The sequence below is a fragment of the Mustela putorius genome, unplaced genomic scaffold (genome assembly GCF_011764305.1).
Source record: "Mustela putorius furo isolate JIRA1106 unplaced genomic scaffold, ASM1176430v1.1 tig00000487_pilon_pilon_pilon, whole genome shotgun sequence".
NCBI classification, from domain to species: domain Eukaryota; kingdom Metazoa; phylum Chordata; class Mammalia; order Carnivora; family Mustelidae; genus Mustela; species Mustela putorius.
The window spans coordinates 628,446-651,502 of NW_025421399.1; the positions used below are offsets into that span (position 1 = coordinate 628,446).

Genomic DNA, 23,057 nt, shown 5'->3' on the forward strand with positions numbered 1-23,057 from the left:
AGCCTTAAGGAACATTAGGCTATGTGAAATAAGGCAGTCACAGAAAGGATTAATACTGTGCGATTCCACTCATGAAGTACCTAAAGTAGTCAGGAGCATAGATACTGAAAGGAGGAGGGAAGCCTGGGTGGCTCAGTGGGTTAAAGCCTCTGCCTGCGGCTCAGATGATGATTCCAGGGTCCTGGGATCAAGCCCCATATCGGACCCTCTGCTCAGCAGGGAGCCTGCTTTTCCCTCTCTCTTTGCCTGCCTCTCCGCTTCCTTGTGATCTCTGTCTGTCAAATAAATAAATAAAATCTTTAAATTAAAAAAAAAAAGAAACAGAAAGGAGAAAGTTTGTTAGCGGGCGGGGGGGGGCAAGGGAGAAAAGGGAATTGAGGTTTAGTGAGCGTAGAGCTTTGTGTCTATTGTACAATATTGTGAATATATTTAACATACTGAGCTCTATACTTAAAAATTATTAAAATGGTAAAAAAAAAATCTACTGCATGGTAATATAAAATTGGCAGTCCAGGATATTGGTGTGTACAATCTGGTTTTCTATTCTTTTTCTTAAAGGTTTTTTTTTTTTTTAAGATTTTATGTATTTATTTGACAGACAGAGATCACAAGTAGGCAGAGAGGCAGGCAGAGAGAGCGGAGGAAGCAGGCTCCCTGCTGAGCAGAGAGCCTGATATGGGGCTCGATCCCAGGACCCTAAGATCATGACCCGAGCCGCAGGCAGAGGCTTTAACCCACTGAGCCACCCAGGCACCCCTTTCTTAAAGGTATTTTAAGTAATCTCTACACCCAACACAGGGCTTGAACTCACAACTCCAAGATCAAGGGTTGCTAGCTCTTCCAAATAAGCCAGCGCCCATGTTTTTAACTAGGAAACCAATGTGGTATTCAACAAATGAACTGATTTTATAGTTCTTAAATTTTTTTATGTACTTTTTTTGTTCCTATACACACACACACACACACAATTTTATAGATACGTGTAAAATTGTATACACTCTTTTTTTTCTTTCCTATTTTCATGGATCTCTCTACTAGCCATTATACCCACCTGGTCTCCCACCCTAACCCCAAGGTCACCCATGTTAATAACATATGTACCCTTTCATATTTGCAGTGCTCATATGTACGCACACACATGCATTCACATAAATTGACACATAAGTGTGAATACATACATATTCACACAAGTGAGGTCAGCATACTACCTGTTCTTTTCTGTAGCCTGCGCTTATTTCCCTTTCTCCCAAAACCTTGAAAAATCTCTTCTTGCCATCCTACACAGCTCCAACTTATTGATGCTGGTGGCTGCTTAATACTCCGTAGTATGAGCGAACCCCTAGGTACTCAACTTTACACTATCTTTGTTTTCCTTTTTTGGTCACTGTAAATAATGTAGTGATAAATATCTTTGCACCCATGCCCTTTTATTTCTATTTTTTTTATTCATTTAATAATGAAGCCCCTTTGATCATTTGAAAGTCTTCTTGGATCTGTACTCACACGTAACGAACCCAGAAAGGAGCCCGAGAGAAGAAAAACTCTGAGAACCGAACAATGGATGAATGTGTTTCATTTTTGTATTTTTTTTTAATTATCACACTATCGATAAGGCAGATAAATCTACCTGTTTTATGTGTAACTATCCTATAATCATAGGACAGGAAGGGACCCTGCGCCCCAGGGATGTGTTTACAGGGAGTTGAGTCAGAAATAGACTCTCTTTCTAAACAGCTGACATCTTTGCTTTGACACCTCTTGACTTGCTCAAAGCCCTGAGGGGGTCCTGGACTGTTGAGGGAAGGTGGGCACAGAGCTACATCCGCCCATGGCAGTGACCACACAGCACATCAGAGGAAGCCTTGGTGCCTCAGCTCTGGCAAGACCAGACTCCCATCCTCTCACGGCTCAGAAAGCAACTTGCTTTCTCTTCCATGCGGCTCATCAACACCTACCATGGTGGCTGCCTTGTACCAACATGACAAGGGGCATGTGGAATCCAGAGAAGCCTGTCCTCAAGGGTTCTCTGATGGACCCCAGCTGGGGAACCTGGGGAACCTTCTGGGGAACCTGGGTGTCTCAGATGGCTAAACGTCTGTCTTCTGCTCAGGTCACAGTCTCAGGGTCCTGGGATCAAGCTCTGCATCCTTGGCCCCTCCCTCCTTGTTCATGTGCACGCACTCTTTCAAATAAAGAAATGAAATCAAAAGGAAGGAAGGAAGAGAGAGAGAAAGAGAAGAGAAAGGAAGGGGAGGGGAGGGAAGGCTAAGAGAGAAGAGAAGAGAAGAAAAGAGAACACACTTGCTTCTGAGTCCATGGAAACCTGAAAGAGCAGAGGTCTGTAGTCTAAATCTAAGGCCTGACTCCACAAATCCTTACTAAGTGTCCCAGATGTGCTGGGTGCTAAGGGTTGTGGGGACCAGCAAAACAAAAAGCTTCATCTGTGTTTATGTCTCAGGGAACTGTCAGAAGGCCTTAAACAACAAGCCTCGGAGGTGGGAAGACAAATCTAAGAAATGGCTTATCTCAGACACTAGGAGGGACCCTGTGCTTTTCACAGCCCTTGGAAACAATGGGCCCAAAGAAGGCAAAACCTGACGCGCTTACCACTCATTTATTTACATCAGCAGATACACTTTATGAGCTATCATTAATTCTCACTCCAGCCATTGTTTTAGCTCTTTATGCAATTATCTAAAACAATATTTCACAAACTTTGACACTAACTCAAGCCTAAAGAATCTGAGGGTGTGTTCAAAATAAAGTTACAAGGAACATTCGGGAGCACACAACCTCCTCATCACAGGTGCCATGATCTTAGGAAATGGGAAAGGCCAGGCAAGAACAAAGTGCTGGTCTGATTTGGGACTTGAATCTGATCTTGGGAATCCAAGCAGCAAGTCATTTCCAGAGGGCAAAGCTAGTTCCCTTATTGAAGGAGAAGCTCACATTTCTGCCTTGACGCTTTCCTTTAAAAAGGATTCATGTTTTGGAGCACCTGGATGGCTCAGTGGATTAAGCCTCTGCCTTCAGCTCAGGTCATGATCCCAGGGTCCTGGGATCGAGCCTTGCATCGGGCTCTCTGCTTGGTGGGGAACCTGCTTCCCCCTCTCTCTCTGCCTGCCTCTCTGCCTACTTGTGATCTCTGTCTGTCAAATAAATAAATAAAATATTTAAAAAAAAAAACATTTTAAAAGGAGTTCATGTTTTGTCTCCACACAATATGACAATGAAAAGGAGAAACATGCTTTCTTCTCCAGTAGTTTTACTAACTAGCTAGGAGACCCTAACAAAGGATTTTTTTCCCCTAATTAGTTGAAGCCTCACTTTCCTCATCTGTCAAATGGAGGCCTTTATTTCCAGAGTTCCACCAGTTCACTGGTGGCAATAGGCACCATGAAGACACAGGCACAGAGAGCTTTTTTAGGTAGAGGACATTCTGCATCCTCTGCTCTGACATCTTATTACTGAACAACTCATAAGCATGCGATCTAATTCAGGAGTCTTTTAGCAACCCAGACCAGGACCCGATCTTTATGTGAGGGTCCTTTCATAAGGTCACCTTTGAAAGGGACAGATGAATTCATTAACAGAGATTTTTTAAAAGATAATACTCCAATTTGGTGAGCAGGTTTTGAAACAGGTACTCTCATTCCCTGCTGGTAAATTATGTAAAGTGGTACCACTTCTCTTGAAATGAACTGGACAGTACAAGTCAAGACCCTTGAAATAGTCGTTATTTTCTCATCTAGTAATTGTACTTCTGGGAATCAAGCCAAAGAAAATAATGCAAAATATTTATAAAAGCTTTATGCAGAAAGAGGTTATTGCTGTAATATTTTAATTTACAACAACAACAAAAAAAAAAAAACAGTGGAAACAGCATTGAAATGTGTGACACTTTTAATAATATAGGAAAGTACTTCTCTTAAAATATTAATAAAATTGAATACAATGTGATTAGTGTGATTGTAGATGGATAGATAGATAGATAAACAGACAGATAGGCATGTAATATATATATATGACAGAAACTCACCAAAATGTCATTAGTGGTTGCCTTTGGGTGTTGGGATTTGAGGTTCAATCTGAGTCATAACCTCATCTATGGCCCAGAAGACAGTGTCAATGACCATAAATAAGGACACATGTTTGCTGAACAACCAACAATGATCATGCATTACGGAGTGATGAATCAGGCTCAGCAGCCTTGAAAGATGAAAAATATTTTGCCAGGTATAACAGGGACTTTGCATCATTTATCACCACCCCTCTAAACACCCCTAAAATTAGTGTAAGTGGATAAAACATGTATTGGACAAAGAGAATAAGAGAAGGGATTACAGGGGCGCCTGGGTGGCTCAGTGGGTTAAGCCGCTGCCTTCGGCTCAGGTCATGATCTCAGGGTCCTGGGATGGAGTCCCGCATCGGGCTCTCTGCTCAGCACGGAGTCTGCTTCCTCCTCTCTCTCTCTCTCTGCCTGCCTCTCTGCCTACTTGTGATCTATGTCTGTCAAATAAATAAATAAAATCTTAAAAAAAAAATAGAGAAGGGATTACAGTAACAATATTTTGGGATCTAGAAAACAAACAAAAAAGTGTATTGGTACTTTCCCAGGAGAAGCCAAGAAGCAAGCAGATTCACACAACAGGACCCTGGGAAGCCTCTGGAATAAGAGGCACCAGGCACCTCTGAAGGTGGAGGGCAGGTGGGCTAGAAACAGGAGGATAAATGGGTCAAAATTCTGTATAAAAATTAAGGATACCTCCATAGCTCCTTTCTACCCCAACCCCACCTGATGCCAACCACTCCTCCTTTACCCCAGGAGAAACTGGAGGTGTACTCTGGAGTATTTACCCAGAGGGACTAAACCCTGAGGGACCAAGCACAGCTAGTGGGGGGGGGGGGGTAATAAACTGATGTAAGTCAGATTAACTGAGACTGAGACCCTCTCAGTCTCCTTCCTCCACATAGCTTCCTGAAAGCTGGTAGGCCAGCCAGAAAATGAGAGGCATCCTTCCTGAGGAAGACCCTACCCAAAAGAAAAGGCCTACATATACTGACATTTGAGGTTTCCCAATAAAACAACATAATCTCCACCAGATTGTTCTACAGTGAGACTCAGCAAGGGAAAAGCCCTTTACCATGTACACACATACTCACTCACATACCAATCAGCTTTTTAGTGACTTACTCTTAAATATTAACCAAAAATCAAGAAACACAGACTTTAAGGGAAGCTTCTGGCATAAATGACAGAGATAAGACAAATCAGGAAAAAGGCAGCTGAGAGGAAAGTGAAATGATGATGGAAATGAAAGAATTATTAAAGCCTTGATCAATAGCTCAACAAGGTAAAAGGAAATATTCTGTCTTGAAACAACAACACGAGACTATTTTTAAAAAGCATCCAGAGTTACTAAAATGTATCCAGCTTTTTTAAAACTAAGTAATAAGATTGGATGGCAAAGTTTAGGGAAAGCTCAGAAAGTTGAAAAAAAAGAGAAGTTAGATGAAAAACAGAAGGAAATACATAGCAAAAAGAAGAGTTCCAGAAACAGAAAAATGGAGGGGAGGAAATTGTGAAATAAATAGAAAATTTCCTGTAAATTTTCTGAAGAACATGAATTTCTACACTGAAAGATGGTGTCAAGTGCCCAATCCAACAGATCCAACACAGCCACAGGGAGGCAGAACATGTGATAGCTCAGGCAGCTAGAGATCAAGAGAAGAGCCTAAAAGCTATGGAGGAAGGCTCAGGAATCAGATAGCATCAAATATCTAGAATCAAAACAGCATTAGACTTCTCAGTAGCAACACTGGAAGCCAGGAAATAGTGACACAATATCTTTAAAGTGCTGAGGGGAAAATTCTTTGCAACCTAGAATTCCATACCCAACCAAACTATCCATCAAGAATGGGAGTTAGACTAATGATGTTTTCAGACATGAAAAGTTTACACATCCTCTCTCAGGAAATTGCCAGAGGATGTGTTTCATGAAAATGAAGAGCGAAGAAAAGAAGAAGGGAGACATGGGATCCAGAAAGAGAGAAGCAACACAGAAAGAAGGGATGTCCAAAAGGACAATGAAGGAAGATTTCAGGATGACAGGAGGCACAGAGAGCACCCAGAACTTGCTGGAGCAGGACAGTGGGCTCCAAGAGAAATACCTTCAAGAAGATAAAACTGATAGAATATTCAGTGTTTAAACATTTTAGAAGATCTATACTTCTGGCAGTGAACTAGGGAATACATTTAGGTTAGGTACACAGAAAACCTCAGCAAGTTAAAAGATACTTATTCCAAAGAAATGTAAAACAGTATAAAATATTTTTGACTATAAAGAATAGCTAAATAGTCATGGTAATGTAAAATTAAACATTTCTCTAGTGAAAATATGGATATATTATTGAGAGAGTAGGAAGGAGGGAAGGGCAATGTTGTATAAGAGAGCTGAATCCCCCTCCTTCACAGCAGGTGAAAGCTAAAAGTCAAGAAGTTAAAAAGCTAAAATTGAGGGGCCCCAGGTGGCTCAGTTGGTTGAGCATCTAACTCTTGGTTTCAGTTCAGGTCACGATCCTAGGATCATGGGATCCATCCTCACATCAGGCTCCAGGCTCATTGTGGAGTCTGTTTGAGATTTTCTATCTCCCTCCCCCATTGACTCTCCTCCTGCTCAGCCCCCACTCTCTCTCTCAAAATAAATAAAATCATTTTTAAAAACTAAGACTGAAAAAAAAAAAAAACAACCAAGAAATGGTTGCATAAGCCTGGAATTTAGAAATAAGGCCAATGCCTAAAGTAATAGCTAGGAGTTGAAAGTGGAAGGTGGGAACAGAGGCACATGACACAGCCTGAGGATGGTTCTTTTCCATAAAAAGACTTATTATGTGACACATACATAACTTTGATTTTGCTAATTAAATTTTTTAAATATAGAAGGCACCCATAGCAAGTGAGAGGCATGGGGCAGGATGGTTGACTACTGTGTGCAGATCAGGGAATGATGGGAAAGCACCACAGTGGGTTGAGACAAAGCATCAAGAGGTAAAATGAACATCATGGGTGGTTAAACAGAGGAGTCCCGATCAACATCCTTGCTCTTGATCTTGACCATATTCTTGCTAGAAGGGCCATCAAGCAGAAATGGGAATGAGACAGATGGACAGTGAGGAGTCTGCTTAGGGGGCCGTACCTAGTTCTTGGGAGAGAGGAAGTGGGTCTGAATGTGCGGATGGTCATATGAAGATGAAGAGGAGGGCATGAGTGACAGATGTTTCCTAGGGGGCTTGTTGGCCTCAGGCCCCTGTCTGAGGGGAATGAGAAAGAAGGGGCTAATGCGGGTGATGAAGAGGAACAGGTTGGGAGAAGAAACTTCCGTTCTAACCATGGACCCCATCCCAAAGAAGAAGGCTCTGTTTCCCACCATCCAACACAGAACTTGTTGGACAAGTGTGAGGAGCTAAAGGGTAGAGTTAAGAGCTCAAGCTTTGGAGTCTTTGGGATAAAATACCGAAAAAGAGTGAGTGGCATTTAAAAAAAAAAGCACAGCCTTCTTAACCAGACCCACCCAGTGTGAACAACAGTCACCTCTTACTATCTGCATGACTTTATGCAAGTTACTCAACCTCACTGAATGGCAGGGTTGTCTCCATTCCAAAACGGTCGTGACCACACCCACCACCCAGGGTGGCTGTCTGCGCCCGGGAGCTCCTTCCTGTCCTGTGTCCCCACCTCCCACGCCCTTGCTAGCAGAGGGCTTTTCTAGGAAGACCCTACCAGTGCTTCTGAGTTTCCTGGACCCCTCTGGCTGTGAGGTCCCAGAAGATCCCTGGGAGACACCTTCAATCCCCCTCCCATTAGGACCTCCCAATCCCCCTCCCAAGAACAAAGACCACACAGGTTTGCATCAACCAGAAAGTCAGCTTTATTAGCCCACCACCAGCGGAGGGGAAGGGGAGACAGCAGGGCATCGCGCTGGGAGAACAGGGCCCTGGCCCAGGCCGTCAGGAGGCGGGGGCCGGCGGGGGGCAGGAGGCTCTGGAGGAGGCAGCTCAGTGCTTGGAGCCCTGGCCCTGGTTGAAGCTGGATGAGCCCTGCTCCTTGAGGATGGGCCTGGTCTGGTGGCCAGAGGAGGAGGAAGACGAGGAGGAGAAGACTGTGGGAGAGAGAGGAGGGGGTGAGAAGGGCATTGGGAGCTAAGTGGCCCCACACAGGGACAGCTGGGGTCTCTGAGGGGCCCAGGACCCTCAGGAGCCTTACCATTGTGGGAAGAATAGGAATGGCTGGACCCTTGCTGGGAGGAGAGGCTGTGAGGGAGACAAGGCAGAGCAGTTAGATGTGCTGGAAGCCGCTACAGGGCTAAAGGGTCTGGGGGACAGAAGTAGTGGGGGCACTCACTGGGCATCCTCGCCCTCCAGCAGGCGGCGGTAGGTGGCGATCTCCTGCTCCAGCCGCGTCTTCACGTCCAGCAGGACCTGGTACTCTTGGCTCTGCTGCTCCATCTCACAGCGGAGCTGGGCTAGCTGCTCCTCCACGCTGCCGATCAGTCCCTGGATCTGGGACAGCTGCATGCAGTAGCGGCCTTTGGTCTCCTCCAGGCTGCCCTCCAGGGATGCTTTCTGTGAGTGGGAGAAAGAGAGTCAACAGAGGTGGTCACTATTGTTCCCCCAGGCCTCTGGGCATGTCTCCTGAGAGGGACGTGGATTGGGACTCCAGCTGGGCTACTGATGGGCCAGACAATGTGGAGAAAAGTTACTCCATTGTTCTGGGCCTTAATTTCCATGTCTATCTAATGGATTGAATGATCCCTCCAGTCCCACTCCTGGGTTGAGAGAGGCAGAACTGTACCGTGGCAGTGTTAAGGGGCTGGTGGCCCTTACTGGGGACTTGGGGATGGGGGCTGGGCGGGGTCCTTCGTACCATGCTGAGCTGGGACTGCAGTTCAATCTCCAGGCCCTGGAGCACCCTCCGGAGCTCAGTCACCTCACTGCGGCCACTCTGCACCAGCTCACTGTTAGAGGCCACTTCTTTGTTCAGTTCCTCGGTCTGCAAGAGCAAAGGAGAGCAGGTGGGAGGCACTCCAGAGGTGCTCCCTGCTCGGGGCTGGGCAGTCCTGCAGGACAGAGGACCTGAGCCCTACCTTGCTCAGGAACCAGGCCTCCGCGTCTCTGCGGTTCTTCTCCGCCATCTGCTCGTACTGGTCACGCATCTCGTTCAGGATGCGGCTCAGGTCCACACCGGGGGCAGCGTCCATCTCCACGCTGACGTCCCCGCCAGTCTGACCCCGCAGGGCAAGCATCTCCTAGGAAGGGGAGGTGGGAAGTGGTTAGCTCAGCTTTCCTGGCTCCTGAGCCAGCCCCAGGTTGGCCACGCCAGCAGCCACCCTCACCTCCTCGTGGTTCTTCTTCAGGTAGGCCAGCTCCTCCTTCAGGCCCTCAATCTGCATCTCCAGGTCGGTCCTGGCCAAGGTCAGCTCGTCCAGCACTCGGCGCAGGCCGTTGATGTCGGCTTCCACGCTCTGGCGCAGGGTCAGCTCGTGCTCGTACCTGGCAGGACAGAGGTCAGGGCATCAGGCTCCATCCAGGAGGCTTCTGAGGCTCAAGGCCAGCGGCCCCAGTGCTTGCCTCCTGCCCTCTGCCCCACACTCAGCCCGCCACGGTGGTTGCTCACTTGGTCCTGAAGTCGTCCGCCGCCAGCCTGGCATTGTCGATCTGCAGAATGGGCTGAGCATTCTCGATGGTGGCAGCGATGATCTGCAGACAGAGAGGAGGGACAGATCTGTCAGCCAAGACTGCTGCTTAGGGCGGGAGGAAGAGCAGAGAGGGGAAGAAGATATCTCCCCACTCTCGAGGGTCGCCTGGCTGGCAGGTGAGGCCCTCAGGCCAACCTGGGTATCTTTTCCACCCAGCTCAGGGTGTGTGGAGGGATGTCCCCCGGTCCCTTCACTGCCCCCCGCATCCTCCGTCCCAGGATGAGAGAAGCTGAGGGTGCAGAGGCGATAAGAGAGTCAGAGCTCCAGACCCAGCTCAGGCACCTCGATGCTGCCACCAATTCTGAGTGGCCTGTGGCCTCTCCCCCAAGGTGGGCTCAGACTCCCTGTTTGTAAAGTAAAGATGCTAGAAAGTGGCTTCTTAAGGGCCGTTGCAGTCATGACCTCTCTCAACGCTCCCACCTCCCAGCGCCGCCAACCTGCCCTGCGCACCTTGTTCCGCAGGTCCTCAATGGTCTTGAAGTAGGGGCTATAGTCCTTGGCCTCACTGGGCCGCTGCCTCTGGTACCAGTCCCGGATCTTCACCTCCAGCTCCGTGTTGGCCTCCTCCAGGGCCCGCACCTTGTCCAGGTAGGAGGCCAGGCGGTCGTTGAGGTTCTGCATGGTCACCTTCTCGTTGCCGGAGAGGAGGCCGCCATCACCACCACCAAAGCCACCACCAAAGCCAGCACCGAAGCCAGCACCAAGGCCACCACCAAAGCCAGCACCCAGGCCACCACCATAACCTCCACCAAAGCCGCTACCCAGGCCCCCACCAAAGCTGCTGCTGCTGCTGAAGCCGCCACCGTAGCCACCCCCCAGGCCGCAGGCCCCCCCGGAGGAGTAGCGGGAGGAGGAGACCGACAGGCCCCCGTAAGCACTGGGGGCCCGGCAGGACCCTCCGGCCAGGACTGAGGACATGCGGCTGGAGCCACCGCCGATGCCACAGGAGCCCTTCATGGAGCTGGAGGAGGTGAACTGACGGCTGCAGGTGGTCATGGTGCCGAGGAGGGAGGTGAGTGAGGGAGCGAGCTAGTCGGCAGCGAGGAGAGAGAGGTGCTCAGGAAGGCAGGGAGGATGCTGGAGCTGCTCAAACCCCAGGAACTTTTATACACACCGGGGCAGGCGGGGCCTCCCAGCTGCTGACTTGCGGGCTCCCCTCCGGATTTCATCACTCCAGGTCCCGTCCGACTCCCCACTCCGGATCAGGATTATTCAGCCCGGGGTCGACTCACTCCACTGGGTGCCGCTTGAGTTCCCACCCAGCTCTGGGGGTGTGGGGCCGAGAGAAAAACACACAAACGCGAGTCGGTTGTGACTCAGGCTGGGCGGTGGGAACCCGGCTGTCGTTCCTGGAGCCTCAGGGCCCAGCGGGGCCTTGGCACAGACAGCCTTGAGACAGCCGCGTCCCCAGGCTGTGAGTCAGCCCAGAACGGACTCCCTGCCCTACAGGACAGCCTTGATGGCAAAAGGCCCCAGCAATCAATGCCGGCCCAGGGTGTCTTGGGATGTGTTGTGGGGGTCCTACTAGCCCAGCACTGGACCGGAGAGCTGGGGTGCTACTCTCACTCTGCTTTGCTCACTGTGTGACCCGACACCCCTTGCCTCCCCTCTCTGGGTCTCTGTTTCTCCTCAGGGAAGGGACAAAGCCTGGGCCAGGTGATCACAGAGACTTCTCTCATTGGAAAAATTCTCTGACTCTCTTTCCCTTATTGGATCCAATCTCAGTTTCAGTGGCTGCCTTTAAGCCCCCAAGATCCTCAGAAGTGTTGGGTACCATGGAACAAGCACGTGCCATTGAGTCAGACGGGCAGCCGCTCCCCATGCTGCCCCTTTCAAGCTATCCGGCACAGGCAGTCCGTCTTGTAGCCCCTCTGGGCCTCAGTTTTCTCATCTGTAGAAGGGGAAGACACGCCGCCGAGGAACGTGCACACAGGACCCCACAGGCCACTCCCTGATGGTGGCCCTGCCCCTCAGCTTCCCCATCCTTTCTTTGCAGCCCGCTGCCCCCTTCCCTGCCTCCTCACACCCACCCCTGCACCCTGGTACTCCCCTTCATCTATACCCCAATACTCCCATCTTTTGAGCAGCCCACCCCCACTGTATGCCCTACTTAGTCATGGATGCCCACCGCAAACTGCGGTGGGCTGGAGTCCCCATGCTGCCAGTAGTGCCCTATGTGACTCCAAACCCCAATGGGGGCCCTGAGTCTCCACACTGGATCCGGGGATCCATTCCCAACAGTTTTGTTTCGAGGATTCACAGATTCCGGGTTGGTCATTGAGTGGAGGAGAGGGGTGTCATATGGAGCCCTATGTGTGTACCACACGGTTCCGGGAAGGGCAATATTCCCACCACAGGTTCATGGATGAGGCAGCTGGGAGGTTAAGTGGGCTTCCCAAGACGCCAGTCAAAGGGGAGCTGAGGTTTGGACCCCTGCCTGTCTGCTTGCCCAGTCAAGCCCTTCCCGCCATCCTGAACCACCCTCTCTCTCTATGCATCGCCAACATGCATGATTGTCTTGAATTAACCTTGTGACGTGGGGAGGACAGAGGAAGAACCAGAGGGAGGGAGTGGTTCGCCCAAAGTCGCTCAGCTTTAAGCTGCGGACCCAGGACTAGAACCCAAGGCTCAGGGCATCTCCACTTGCCCATGATGCCTTGCAGGCTGGGACCAGGTGTGTCCATTCTCATTCACCTCCCCACAGCACCTGGAGTAAGCTCTGCCCATGGTGGGCATGACCTTGGCCTGAGGGCTGGAGACAGGATTGGGGGCATCTAAACCCCAAACCAAAAGCCACCTCAGAGCGCTCTAGGGGTAACCCACAGAACAGCCACTGTCGCTACTCTGACGTGTCTCTGTGGGCTTGCCTTAGCCTGGGTAGGGCTGGCAGATACTATAGGAACCAGCAGACAGGAAATGCTCCTTGTCAGTCACTTGGCTTGTAGGAACAGGGCCCAGAGATCTGAGCAGAGCAGGTGCCCAACACACACCTCCAGGGACAGTCTTGGGAGACAGAACCCAATGCTCCCCTCTCCCAACCCCAAAAATGGGCAAAATGGGTCCTAGAAGCTTGGACAAAACCCCTGGTGTCAAGATGGGCCTGGAGTTCAGGTCCAAGCACAGACATATCACCCTCAGAAATAAAAAGGACCTCTGAGGCCACTGAAGTCTACAGAGCCCCAAGCAGAGAGAGTGAAAAATTATTCCAGGTTAAATAGCACAGAAATGGGAGCAGAAAATCAAACCCAGTTCCTGAGGTTCACAAGTACTCTCCACGGGGTCTCTGGGAGCTCCTGCTTCTCTGCCCCAGAACACTCTCCACCTCCCTCCCTTCTGATTAGAGCCCTGCCCCTTCCACTGTTCCTGGAGTCCAGGTGGCAGTGCCCGCAGGCCCGGAGCTGATGGCTGGGGATCCACGTGGGCTGAGAAGCTACTCGAAGTAGCCAGCCAAGCCATCAAACCACTCAGACAACACCGCAGACCAAGCTCCCACTGTATGCCCAGCACCCGGGGTGTGGGGGTGGGGAAGATGGAGCAGAGCCCATTTATTCCATGCCAACGAGGCAAACCTACTCGAGGTTGCTGAGATCCAGGATTGCTAGGACTGTGGGCACAGGAACACCCAGCAAACTGGCATCCCTCCTAAGAGTGGGTTCCTTCCCCCTTCCCAGGCCTCTTTTCCTCTCTCCTTTACCCACCCCATTTCAGGTCTGAGGTCATCTCATACCTGAGTTGGCTGGGAAATATTATTGGCACGCCTCAACTCGCAGTGATTCCCCAACCTGACTGATCATCGGGATCCCCATTCAGATTCCCAACCTGCTCTGACCCACTGTCTCAGCATTGCCCAGGACAAGCCTGATCGGGGGGACGTTTTACAAGCTCCTGGGGAATTCTGCTGACCAGCCAGGCTGGGAAGCAGGATGCAGCCTAGGGGGAGGAAGGTAAGGGGGGATGGGGAGGCCCCCAAAGAGACTGAGGGGAGAGAGGGGGCTGATGCAGGGCCCCAACCCATGGGGCTTCAGGGCAGGGTGAAGAAAGAGATCCCCGATGAGCCAGAACAGAGCAACAAGCAGGAGCCAGATCTGGGCTGGACACTCAGTTATAAAGAACAAGGCGGAGAAGCCACTTATGGACAACCCCACACAGTACTGGCCATGATGGGGTACATGGGGGCTGCCAGGAGGGAGCAGGAGTGCCCAATCCAGGCTCTGGCCCCACGATGGGCCCCAGGATCTGGGTGAATCTGTAAGTGTCCGATGGCAGGTGGTCCTTTCAACTCTCCCCACATTGCACGCCGCTCTTCCGAGGGTGGGGGCTATAACAGCCTATCGTGATGGTCTGCACAACCAAAGAGCCCTCAAGGGAACGCTCAGGGGAACCAGCTCGAGCTCTGTTACAGCCTTGGCTCTGGGCCCTGGCTCCAGTCCCTCGGCTCTCCTCCACCTCCCACCCCACCCCCTGCATAAGAACAGCAGGAGGATCACCAGCCCCAGCTTTGTGCCCTGCCCACCACCTCTAAACCGGGGTCCTCCAGGGTCCCTCCAGGCCAGGGCACGTGTCTCCTCCTTCCTCCCAGGCCCAGTGCAGAAGCACAGAGGGATGCTGTGTCCTGGACAGAGTGTTACTGCCACACAGCCTCCTTGCAGAAAGCGGAGCCAGCTCACACGGTCAGGGTGTGGGAGTGGCAGAGGCAGAGTCACAGTGTCTGGCTCCGGCAGGCCCTGGGCCTGGAAATCAGGTCTGTATGTCCATCACATGAGAGTGGGTAAGGCCACGCCAAGGGCGGTCACAGACCGGTTCACTGATGGGGGAGAAAGATTTCATGCAAGATGATGGGTAGATGTGGAGGGACTGTGGAACCCCACAGCTGGGTCCTCCAATCCAGCCACAGGCACGCATCCCCAGCAGCCCAGGTTAACTTGGGGCCCCTGGACAAAAAATTCCAGCCACCAAAATTCCCCACACCATCCCCAAGGGGACCATGGGTCTCAGCCCTCAGTCACTCCATCCTGTGGCCCTGCCTGCCCAGATGTGGGATGAGCACTCCTGGAAAGAGGGAGGCTTCCCCTCTCTGGGCCCTGGACCCTCCCCCCGGGGACCCACATTCTCTTGAACCACACACCCACTCACTTTGTGGGCAGGGGCTTCTGACCCAGCAGAAGGGTGCTGTCCAGGGCTATCTTTGGCCATCCCCACACTGTGACCCCTCCCCACTCACCTCCCCACTCAGTAGGGTGGGCCCCCAGATTCTGCAGGGAGAAAGACCCCTGCCTAAAAGCCTGGACCAAGGCAGGGGGTGGGGCTCTCCTCTCCTCTTCCCAGCACAACCTGGACAATGGCTGAGTCATGGCTCCTTGGAGACTCAGTGTCCCTATCCACACAATGGGACGCCTCTTCCCAGATCCTACCCACTTCCCGGGACTGTTGTTCAGATAAATGAGATCACCCTCCAAATGAGCCATCCTCAACCCAGAGCTGGTTCTTCTGGTTGTGGCTGGAAGTGCGGCGGGGCCGGGTGGGAAGCACGCCTCCCCCTGCCCTTCATCCTTCACAGGCAGGCAGCTGGGAGACACCAGCCTCTGATGGAGCGGAGTCTGAGCTCCCAGCCTGCTCTGAGTCTTGTGGCGGCCCCTGCAGACCCGGGCTCTGGACTCCAGACAGTCGTCCCCACCGTGGAGGGGAACTCAACTGTCCTCATCGTCCCCAGATCGGGGCTGGCAGGACCAACAGCTGGGGCTCATCTCTCTCCTCAGTCACCACAGCCTCTGAGGTACAGGAGCAGGCCGGGACCTGTCTGAAGTCCCACACCCACCTGCTCACCTCATAGACCCTGCTCTTATACCACTGGCCCCAGCCCGGCACCGCAGGCTCCCCCTCCCAGGCTTCAGGGGCTCGAGCTGATCCTGCCCAGCCCCCACCTTCCATCTACAGGCACCAGGAGGCCTCTGGTCTGATTCTACAACAGAAGACAGCCCCAGGCCTGTCAGCAAATTGGGGTGGGGGTGTCCTTCCTCTCATTAACCCTTTCCACTCACCCTCACTTCCCAAAGAAAACCAGGAAGGCTCGCCCTGCCCAGGGGTTTCTAAATTTACTCAAAGAAAGATTTCCAGGTATTGGGTCTCCTCCCCTTTGGGCTCATGGCCTGCCCCCAGAGTGAAAGGGGCTGGGGCCCAGAGGGTCCTGGGAGGGACTAGGCAGGACTGCCCTTCCCGCCTTCCTCAGAAGGCAGTTTCCCACCCTCCCCAAACTCCAGGCTACCAGGGAGGGTGGTGCCTCTCACCCACCCGCATCCTGGCACACACCCCTCCCTTGCCCCTATCCTGACCATTTGAGGAAACATCCCTGAGAGAGGCACACCCTTTCTCCCACACCCACCCAGGGCCCATAGCCTTCTCTAGAAGCAAGGTCTACAGTTCATATTCCTGAGGTGAGGCCATGAGAATACCCTGGGGGCCCACAGACCTCTTTGGGGGGTTTTCTGAGACTCACAGAAGAACTTGAGCCCTGACCACCCAGCCTGCCCCGCTGCCCACGCCTCTTCCAGGAGAATCCTGACTGCCCCTCCCCCACACACACTGCTGTCCTTGTCCACCTCTGTCCCCTCTTGGAGGGGGCGTGTCCCACAGGACTTCGGGAGAAATTGACTGGATACGTCACCCTTTAGGACTCTGGGTCCCACGACATCTCCTCAGTCATTTATGAAAGAGAAAATGAAGTTCAAGGAGGCAAAGCCACTCCCCAAGGTCATGGACCTTTTTACAGGGCAAGAAGAGGTCACCTGAGACCTTCGCAAGTACGTTGGCCCCACCCTGGGTCTAGCACAGCCGAGACTGCCCTCCCAAGGATCACTGACCCTTTGGAAATACAAACTGGCTCCCCAAGCTCTGCCCAGATCTACCTACTAGGATCCTAGATGACCCGTGAGCTCCAAGCCAACAACAGTTGGTGTCCACAGACTCCTCCCCCTACCCTCGTTTGCCTCAGTACACCCATTGTTCACGAGGGCCCACCTCAGTGGCCCCAATCAGAATACATTCCATATCTGAATTAACAAGCTTTATTGGTCAGGCAGAGGGGTATGGAAAGGGACGGAAGCCAGGAACCGAGGCTGCAGGGCCAGTAGGGAACTCTGGGGGGCTGGCCTTGGGGAACAGAGTTCTCAGCGGGTGGTCTGGTGGACCTGCTCGCGGGAGGAGATGACCTTGCCATCCTGGACCTCTTCCACAATGGTGCGCACCTGGCGGGTGGTCACGGCTGCAGGAAACAGACCGTCGGAGGTGGGTGGGGGCCCAGAGACCCTGGCTCAGCCCCCACCTCCCTGAGTAGAGCCAGCTCTCTTCCCCACAGCCGCTTGCTCACCTCTCAATATGATATCCAGACACGTGTTCCTCCTGCTCTTGCCCTCTTCCATCCCATCCCTGTGCCCATGTATGAGTCCCGCCTCCCAGATGGCTGGTTTGATCCCGACCCACTGTGTCCTTTGCAAGACTCGGAACTGCCCAGTGGACTCTCTCTCCTGTCTCCTGTCTCCCCTATCCCCAGAATGGGATCTCCAAGACAAGAACCAGGTCCACACTATCCCCGTTGGACTAGATACCCAGGGCCAGGATCTGATCTTCCCCATCAGACCAAGATCTGGAGGACAAGGACCATGTCCCTTTCTCCCATCAGACTAGAGAGCCCAGGACAGGATTGCTTTTGCTCATCTGTAGGGTCTCAAGAACAAAGACCATGAGATCATGTCCCTAATCGCCCTATCTATCCCCAGAGCTAGGACCATGTCCATGTCTCCCCATCGGACTAGGATCTCTAGGGTAAGGACCATCTCTCTGCCAAGCCCCCTCATCTGATCCCCCTGAGCATCAACCCTGAGCCCTAACCGGTCATTTCCCCCATCCCTGCTGAGGATCAGCCATCATTTCCTGGAGCTCCTGGGGACCAACTCCCCCTCCCCTGGCAATATGCAGATGGGTTGCCTGCCCTGTGTATGCCCACCCTCAGCTACCAAGATCCTTACGTTCTTTGGGCTTGTACTGAGTCAGGCTGGAAAAAAAAAAGACAGACAAGAGATTAGATTTGGGTCTGAGAGCTACACGCCCACCCCAGGCCCTCAGTCCTGGCCCCCAGCCCCCAACTCACTGGGCATCCTCGCCCTCCAGCAGGCGGCGGTAGGTGGCGATCTCCTGCTCCAGCCTTGTCTTCACGTCCAGCAGGATCTTGTATTCCTGGTTCTGCTGCTCCATCTCGCAGCGCAGTTGGGCCAGCTGCTCCTCCACGCTGCCTATCAGCCCCTGGATCTGGGACAGCTGCACGCAGTAGCGGTTCTCCGTCTCAGCCAGGCTGCCTTCCAGGGATGCTTTCTGCAAGAAGGCGGGAGGATCAGGGGTCAGCGAGAGTGGTCAGTGCCCCCTCCAGGGTCTCAGGTGCACCCCGGGACTGGCAGCCCCCCCCTACCATGCTGAGCTGGGACTGCAGCTCAATCTCCAAGGCCTGCACCGTGCGCCGGAGCTCGGAGATCTCACTCTTGCCGCTCTGCACCAGCTCGCTGTTGGTGGCCACCTCGCGGTTCAGCTCCTCTGTCTGCAGACAGGACACAGGACAGTGCAGCATTAGCTTGGGATCCCTTCTAGTCAGAAAACCCCCACGGCCTCCATACACTCAGCCCAGCACCCATTCTGTGCGCACACAGGCACCTGGGGCTCTCCTCACTCCCCATGACCCCCCTTGGACATGTCACCTTCCTGAACTTCCCCCGGCCTCTCAGGCCTCCTCCCAAACCTGACTGTGGGAGCAGTGCCTTTTCACCAGCATCCCACTTCCCAAAGCCCAGAAACCTTTGAAATGATTTGAAGATTTATCTTTAGTTCCTCCGAGTAGAAGGCACTAGAACGGGCAACTTGAGGACCAGCCAGGATATCAACCAGTCCCTTGGTGCCAGTCCCTGACCTCTTAGAGAGGTGGAAGCTCCTGGGGTCTTCACCCTCTGGCTTTATTCCTGGAGGGGCTCTCCACTCCCCCCTCCACCGAGATCCCAGCTTTGGTCAAGCTCCTGGCCCGTTGATGCAATGGGTGACCCTGTGAGGTCCATGCGGCTCACTGAGGATAGGGCACCCCAAGATGCCAGGTACTAGGCATCAGTTGGAGACTCAGTCCTTGACCCCCATCCCCTGAGAGAGGCCTCTGGCCTGCAGCAGCCCCCACCTTGCTGAAGAACCAGTCCTCGGCATCTTTGCGGTTCTTCTCTGCCATCTTCTCATACTGGTCGCGCATCTCAGACAGGATGCGGCTCAGGTCCACGCCGGGAGCAGCGTCCATCTCCACATTGATCTCACCGCCCACCTGGCCTCGGAGGGCGTTCATCTCCTGCAGGGGCAGAGGTTGTGGGCATGGGCATTCGGGCCTGTGCTGATCTCTTACTTCCAACCCTGCCCAAACAAGCTCTCCAGACCCCTCCCCAAGGAGCCCTCCCTCGCTCTGCCTATCCTCCATTCTCCACCTTTCCTGTTGACTCTCGTTCAGCTGCTCTGTATGGGCTCTGCTTCCACCATCAGACTGGGGGTTCCCTGTGGATAGGTTCTCTGTCTCCCCCATTAGACTGAGGGGCCTCCAAAGAAAAAATCTAATTCTTAGGTCGGTACCCTTAAAATACCCCCTCTAATTCCCAAACTTCCACAGAGGGTCCAGGTTCAAAGGTCTGAGCTGGAACAAAGAGACCTCCTCAATCTCCCCTTGTCCTCATGAGGAGGGCCAGGATGGGCAGAAGAGGCCTCTGCAGACCCTGGGAGGGTCCCCAGGTGCTGGGCAGACGGGTGGTACATGGAGGAGGCTACCCTCCATGGGGACCAGGTCACCCTGTAAGGTGACCAACCCTGGAGCACCTACTCTGAGCTCTTCCCATGGTCTCGGCCTCGGCGCAACCCCCCCAGAGCTCTGCTGCCCCCTCTGCAGCCTCTTTGACCTGCTGCCCCACCCCCCCCTCACCTCCTCATGGTTCTTCTTCAGGTAGGCCAGCTCCTCCTTGAGGTTCTCAATCTGCATCTCCAAGTCGGCTCTGGACAGGGTCAGCTCGTCCAGCACCCGGCGCAGGCCATTGGTGTCAGCCTCCACACTCACACGCAGGGCCTGCTCGGTCTCAAACCTGCAAAAGGAACCAGAGAATTTGTCTTGATGCTTGGACATGCAGGTCCATGTCCCGGCCAGCACCCAGCCTCTGCCAGGGCTCTAAGAGCTTGGGAGGGTTGATGGGGGCGGAGAGGGGGTTGTGGAGTGGAAGCATACTGCAGCCCCAGGGCCCTGGGACCCCGCAGGGCAAAGTCCCACCCTCACGCAGCTTCCAGGGTCTCTCTCCTCTGCCCCCTGCCTCCCCTCCCCCTCCCCGCCTAAGCCCAGTGACCTTCAGAATCTGCTGCATTTGCCACATCCATGACTAAGAGGTGGACTCCCCCAACCCCCAGCTCCTAGCCTTCGCCACAGCAACTGTAGTCCTGGGGTGGGAGGGGTGCCCCAGTTCCAACCAGCCCGCTGGCTAGGGCTCACTTGGTCCGGAAGTCATCAGCGGCCAGGCGGGCATTGTCAATCTGCAGGAGGATGTTGGCATTGTCCACAGAGGCCGTGAGGATCTGGGGAGATGGGAAAGCAGTAAGGTCATTGGGAGGGAGAAGCTCAGCCCAGCCCTAAGTTACAAGAAGGATCTTCCTGCCTCGAGGCCAGGATGTGGCTGCCTTCTCCAGGAAGACTCTCTTCCTGCCCAGCCTCTCACCTTTGCCGGCAGTCATTGTTGGCAGAGGCGGGGCCAGCAGGAGTCTGAGGAGCCGAAACTTGCCTCTTCTCCCTGCCCACCCTGACCTGCCTCCCGCAACAGGACCCACTAGAGCCGGCAGCCAGCTGGAAGTGCCTAGCTAGGAAGAGAAGAAAGACCCCTGGGGGCAGAAGTTGTCCCAGAATCCCAGACAGAAAAGAGGAGATGAACAACCCCCTCATTTTACAGCTGGGGAGATGGTACCCAAGAGGCTCCCCACGAAGGGATCCTACAGGACCCCTCACCAAAGAATAGTTCCACATCAGAAGTCATGACCCCTGCTAGGCCCTAACCCCAGACTCCAGCAGGCAGCTCTGCCCTTGGAGGTTTGCTGAGCCCCATTCTTGAGGGGGCAGTAGGAGGGATGGAGAAGCCACAAAAATCCCCAAATATGGTGCACAGACGCCTTCCTTAGGACCCGCCCTCTCTCTCCACTTCCTCCCAGCAGGTGCCGTCAGGAGCTCGCTAGACCCCTCACACAACCATCACCCAAAATCCCCTTCTTGCTTCAAGAAGAGAGGTATCCACTTATCTTGCAGCCCCATGGGCCCAGCCTCTATGTGCATCCACTCATCTTATCCTACAATTACGTGAGCTGATGGCAACAAGCCCCACGATGAGGAAACTGAGGCTCAGAGGAGCTCCATGAGACCTGCTTGTCCCTGGCTTAGGGAATGTGGGCCACACTGTGACTCCAAGGTGGGCTCCCAGAGGCCAAGCCAGTCAGAGCCACACTGTCCTAGACCCCCTGAGACCCTGTGGCAGCTCCCCCACCGGCCTAACCCCAGGCCAATGGTCAAGGGAAGGAGATGGGAGAGAAGTCATACCCCTCCCACGGGCCCTGTCCCCCCGCAGCAGGCCCTACCTTGTTCTTCAGGTCCTCGATAGTCTGGTAGTAGTGGCTATAGTCACGGGCAGGCCCCGGGGCCTGCTTCTGGTACCAGTCCCGAATCTTCACCTCCAGCTCCGTGTTGGCCTCCTCCAGGGCCCGCACCTTGTCCAGGTAGGAGGCCAGGCGGTCGTTGAGGTTCTGCATGGTGGCCTTCTCCCCGCCCGCCAGCAGCCCGTCGACAGCCCCGAAGCCACCGCCATAACTGCTCCCAGAGCCGAAGCTATAGCAGCTGGAGTAGCTGTTGGACCCCAGGGCGCTGCCCAGGCCCCCGGCGGACCCCAGCCGGCAGGAGCCGGCCCCCAGGCCGCCAGACAGCCTGCAGGAGGTGCGGGACGAGCCGCCCCCCAGGCTGGAGGAGCCCTTGATGGAGCTGGAGGAGGTGAACTGACGGATGGTGGTGGTCATGGTGGCAGCCGGCAGGCTCGGAGCAGGAGGGCTAGACAGGAGCGAGGCCCAAGGTGCGGGTTGCTGCTGGCGCTCGCCCGCCTCCTTTATAGGCCGCCAGGTGGGCGTAGCGATTACAACAGGCTCGCTCCTCTGTTTCCATTCCCCTGAGCTTTCATCACCGCTGGCCACACGCCAGCTCCCAGGTGGCTGTGGGCCCCCCTCCCCTCCCACCATCAGGCCTTTGCCTCACTTCTCTGAACCCTGGTCCTGGGTGTCTGCCTGCGCGTGTGCGTGTCTCTGGTCTCAGGCCTGTCACCTGTGATTCAGGCAGGCCCTCCAGCTATGCTTTCCCATGACCTAATACGGAGAAGAGGAGCGGCAGGACGTCACCGTCACCAGGCCCTCCCAGGCAGCTGCCACCCCAGCCCGGCCCACCTGGCCCCAGTGTCTGGTGGGGAAACCGGTTGGGGAACCAGGCAGCCCCCAGCTCTGAGGCCGCTCTCCTCCACCACAGGCCACACCACACGCAGTCCTGCCCCTGGGCTGGTGGCCGGGGAGACAGCGAGGACAGAGACCCTGCCCTGCCTCGGAAACTGGACCTAAACCCGCTGGGCTCACGGCACAATACGGTGCCTCTCAGGTTACCGTCCCATTTTACGGATAAGGAAACCGGGGCTCTGAGAGGGATGGGGCCCCACTGCCCCCATCTTACTGCAGAACTGGGCTGGCGGGGCTGCTGCACCTTCATCCCCCACTATGCCACGGCCCCTCACACTCCCCTGGGGCCCGACACCCTGCCCCCGCCCTCTGCAGAGCCCCGACACCAGCAAAACACTCCAGGAACTAGGAGTCCACCCACCCATTTTTATGGCACTGCCTCTAACCCTGGAAACCTCAGTGACCCTCTTCCTGTCCCCTTTCCCCACCAGCCTGCTGCAGGGGCGAGTCCTGGGCCAGTGTGGACAAAGAAGAGCATGGCTGTAGTTGGGGACCCAGCAGGCTGGGAAGAGAGCATCTTGGTAAAAAGGGACTAGAAAAACCATGAGAGCCATGTCGCCTGCCACCCTCCCTACCCTTCCTGTACCTGAAGAGACCCCCGGGTAAGGTGAAGGGTGTATACCTCAAGTCCCAGCCAGCTGGAGATGTCCAGGACACAGGCTAAATGTCTTCCCGAGAACCCCCAGCCAGGCTCCTCTCCCAAAGCCTCCCCCAGAGGTCCAC

General features: G+C 54.0%; 1 protein-coding gene across 2 annotated transcripts; it reads right to left on the minus strand.

Annotated features, from left to right (window-relative positions):
* Positions 1-7,904: 7,904 nt before the first annotated feature.
* On the minus strand, positions 7,905-22,185 carry LOC101679442 (keratin, type I cytoskeletal 17). 2 transcript variants are annotated; one of them, XM_045080686.1, is made up of 9 exons: positions 21,537-22,185; positions 10,206-10,319; positions 9,674-9,756; positions 9,393-9,549; positions 9,144-9,305; positions 8,924-9,049; positions 8,402-8,622; positions 8,264-8,310; positions 7,905-8,159 (listed from the first exon to the last, which is right to left on the minus strand). In XM_045080686.1, exons 1-9 carry the CDS (start codon positions 22,068-22,070, stop codon positions 8,056-8,058), a joined length of 1,548 nt encoding a protein of 515 aa, XP_044936621.1. In that variant the 5' UTR covers positions 22,071-22,185; the 3' UTR covers positions 7,905-8,055. The 2 variants fall into 2 exon arrangements, with proteins under 2 accessions (XP_044936621.1, XP_004772801.3); XM_004772744.3 differs by lacking the exons at positions 7,905-8,159; positions 8,264-8,310; positions 8,402-8,622; ... (3 more) ...; positions 9,674-9,756; positions 10,206-10,319 and adding exons at positions 16,801-17,013; positions 17,777-17,802; positions 17,899-18,119; ... (2 more) ...; positions 19,741-19,897; positions 20,296-20,378 and having other exon boundaries at positions 21,423-22,118.
* Positions 22,186-23,057: the final 872 nt, after the last annotated feature.

What these genes read in the sequence shown, in the direction of transcription:
- LOC101679442 (XM_045080686.1), bottom strand. Translation starts at nt 22,070, where the DNA reads ATGGTGGGAGGGGAGGGGGGCCCACAGCCACCTGGGAGCTGGCGTGTG. An exon ending in TGAAGAAGAACCACGAGGAG is followed by an intron (nt 9,306 to 9,392) that starts GTGAGGGTGGCT and finishes TCCCCTTCCTAG; the next exon opens with GAGATGCTTGCCCTGCGGGG. An exon ending in TGCAGTCCCAGCTCAGCATG is followed by an intron (nt 8,623 to 8,923) that starts GTACGAAGGACC and finishes TCCCACTCACAG; the next exon opens with AAAGCATCCCTGGAGGGCAG.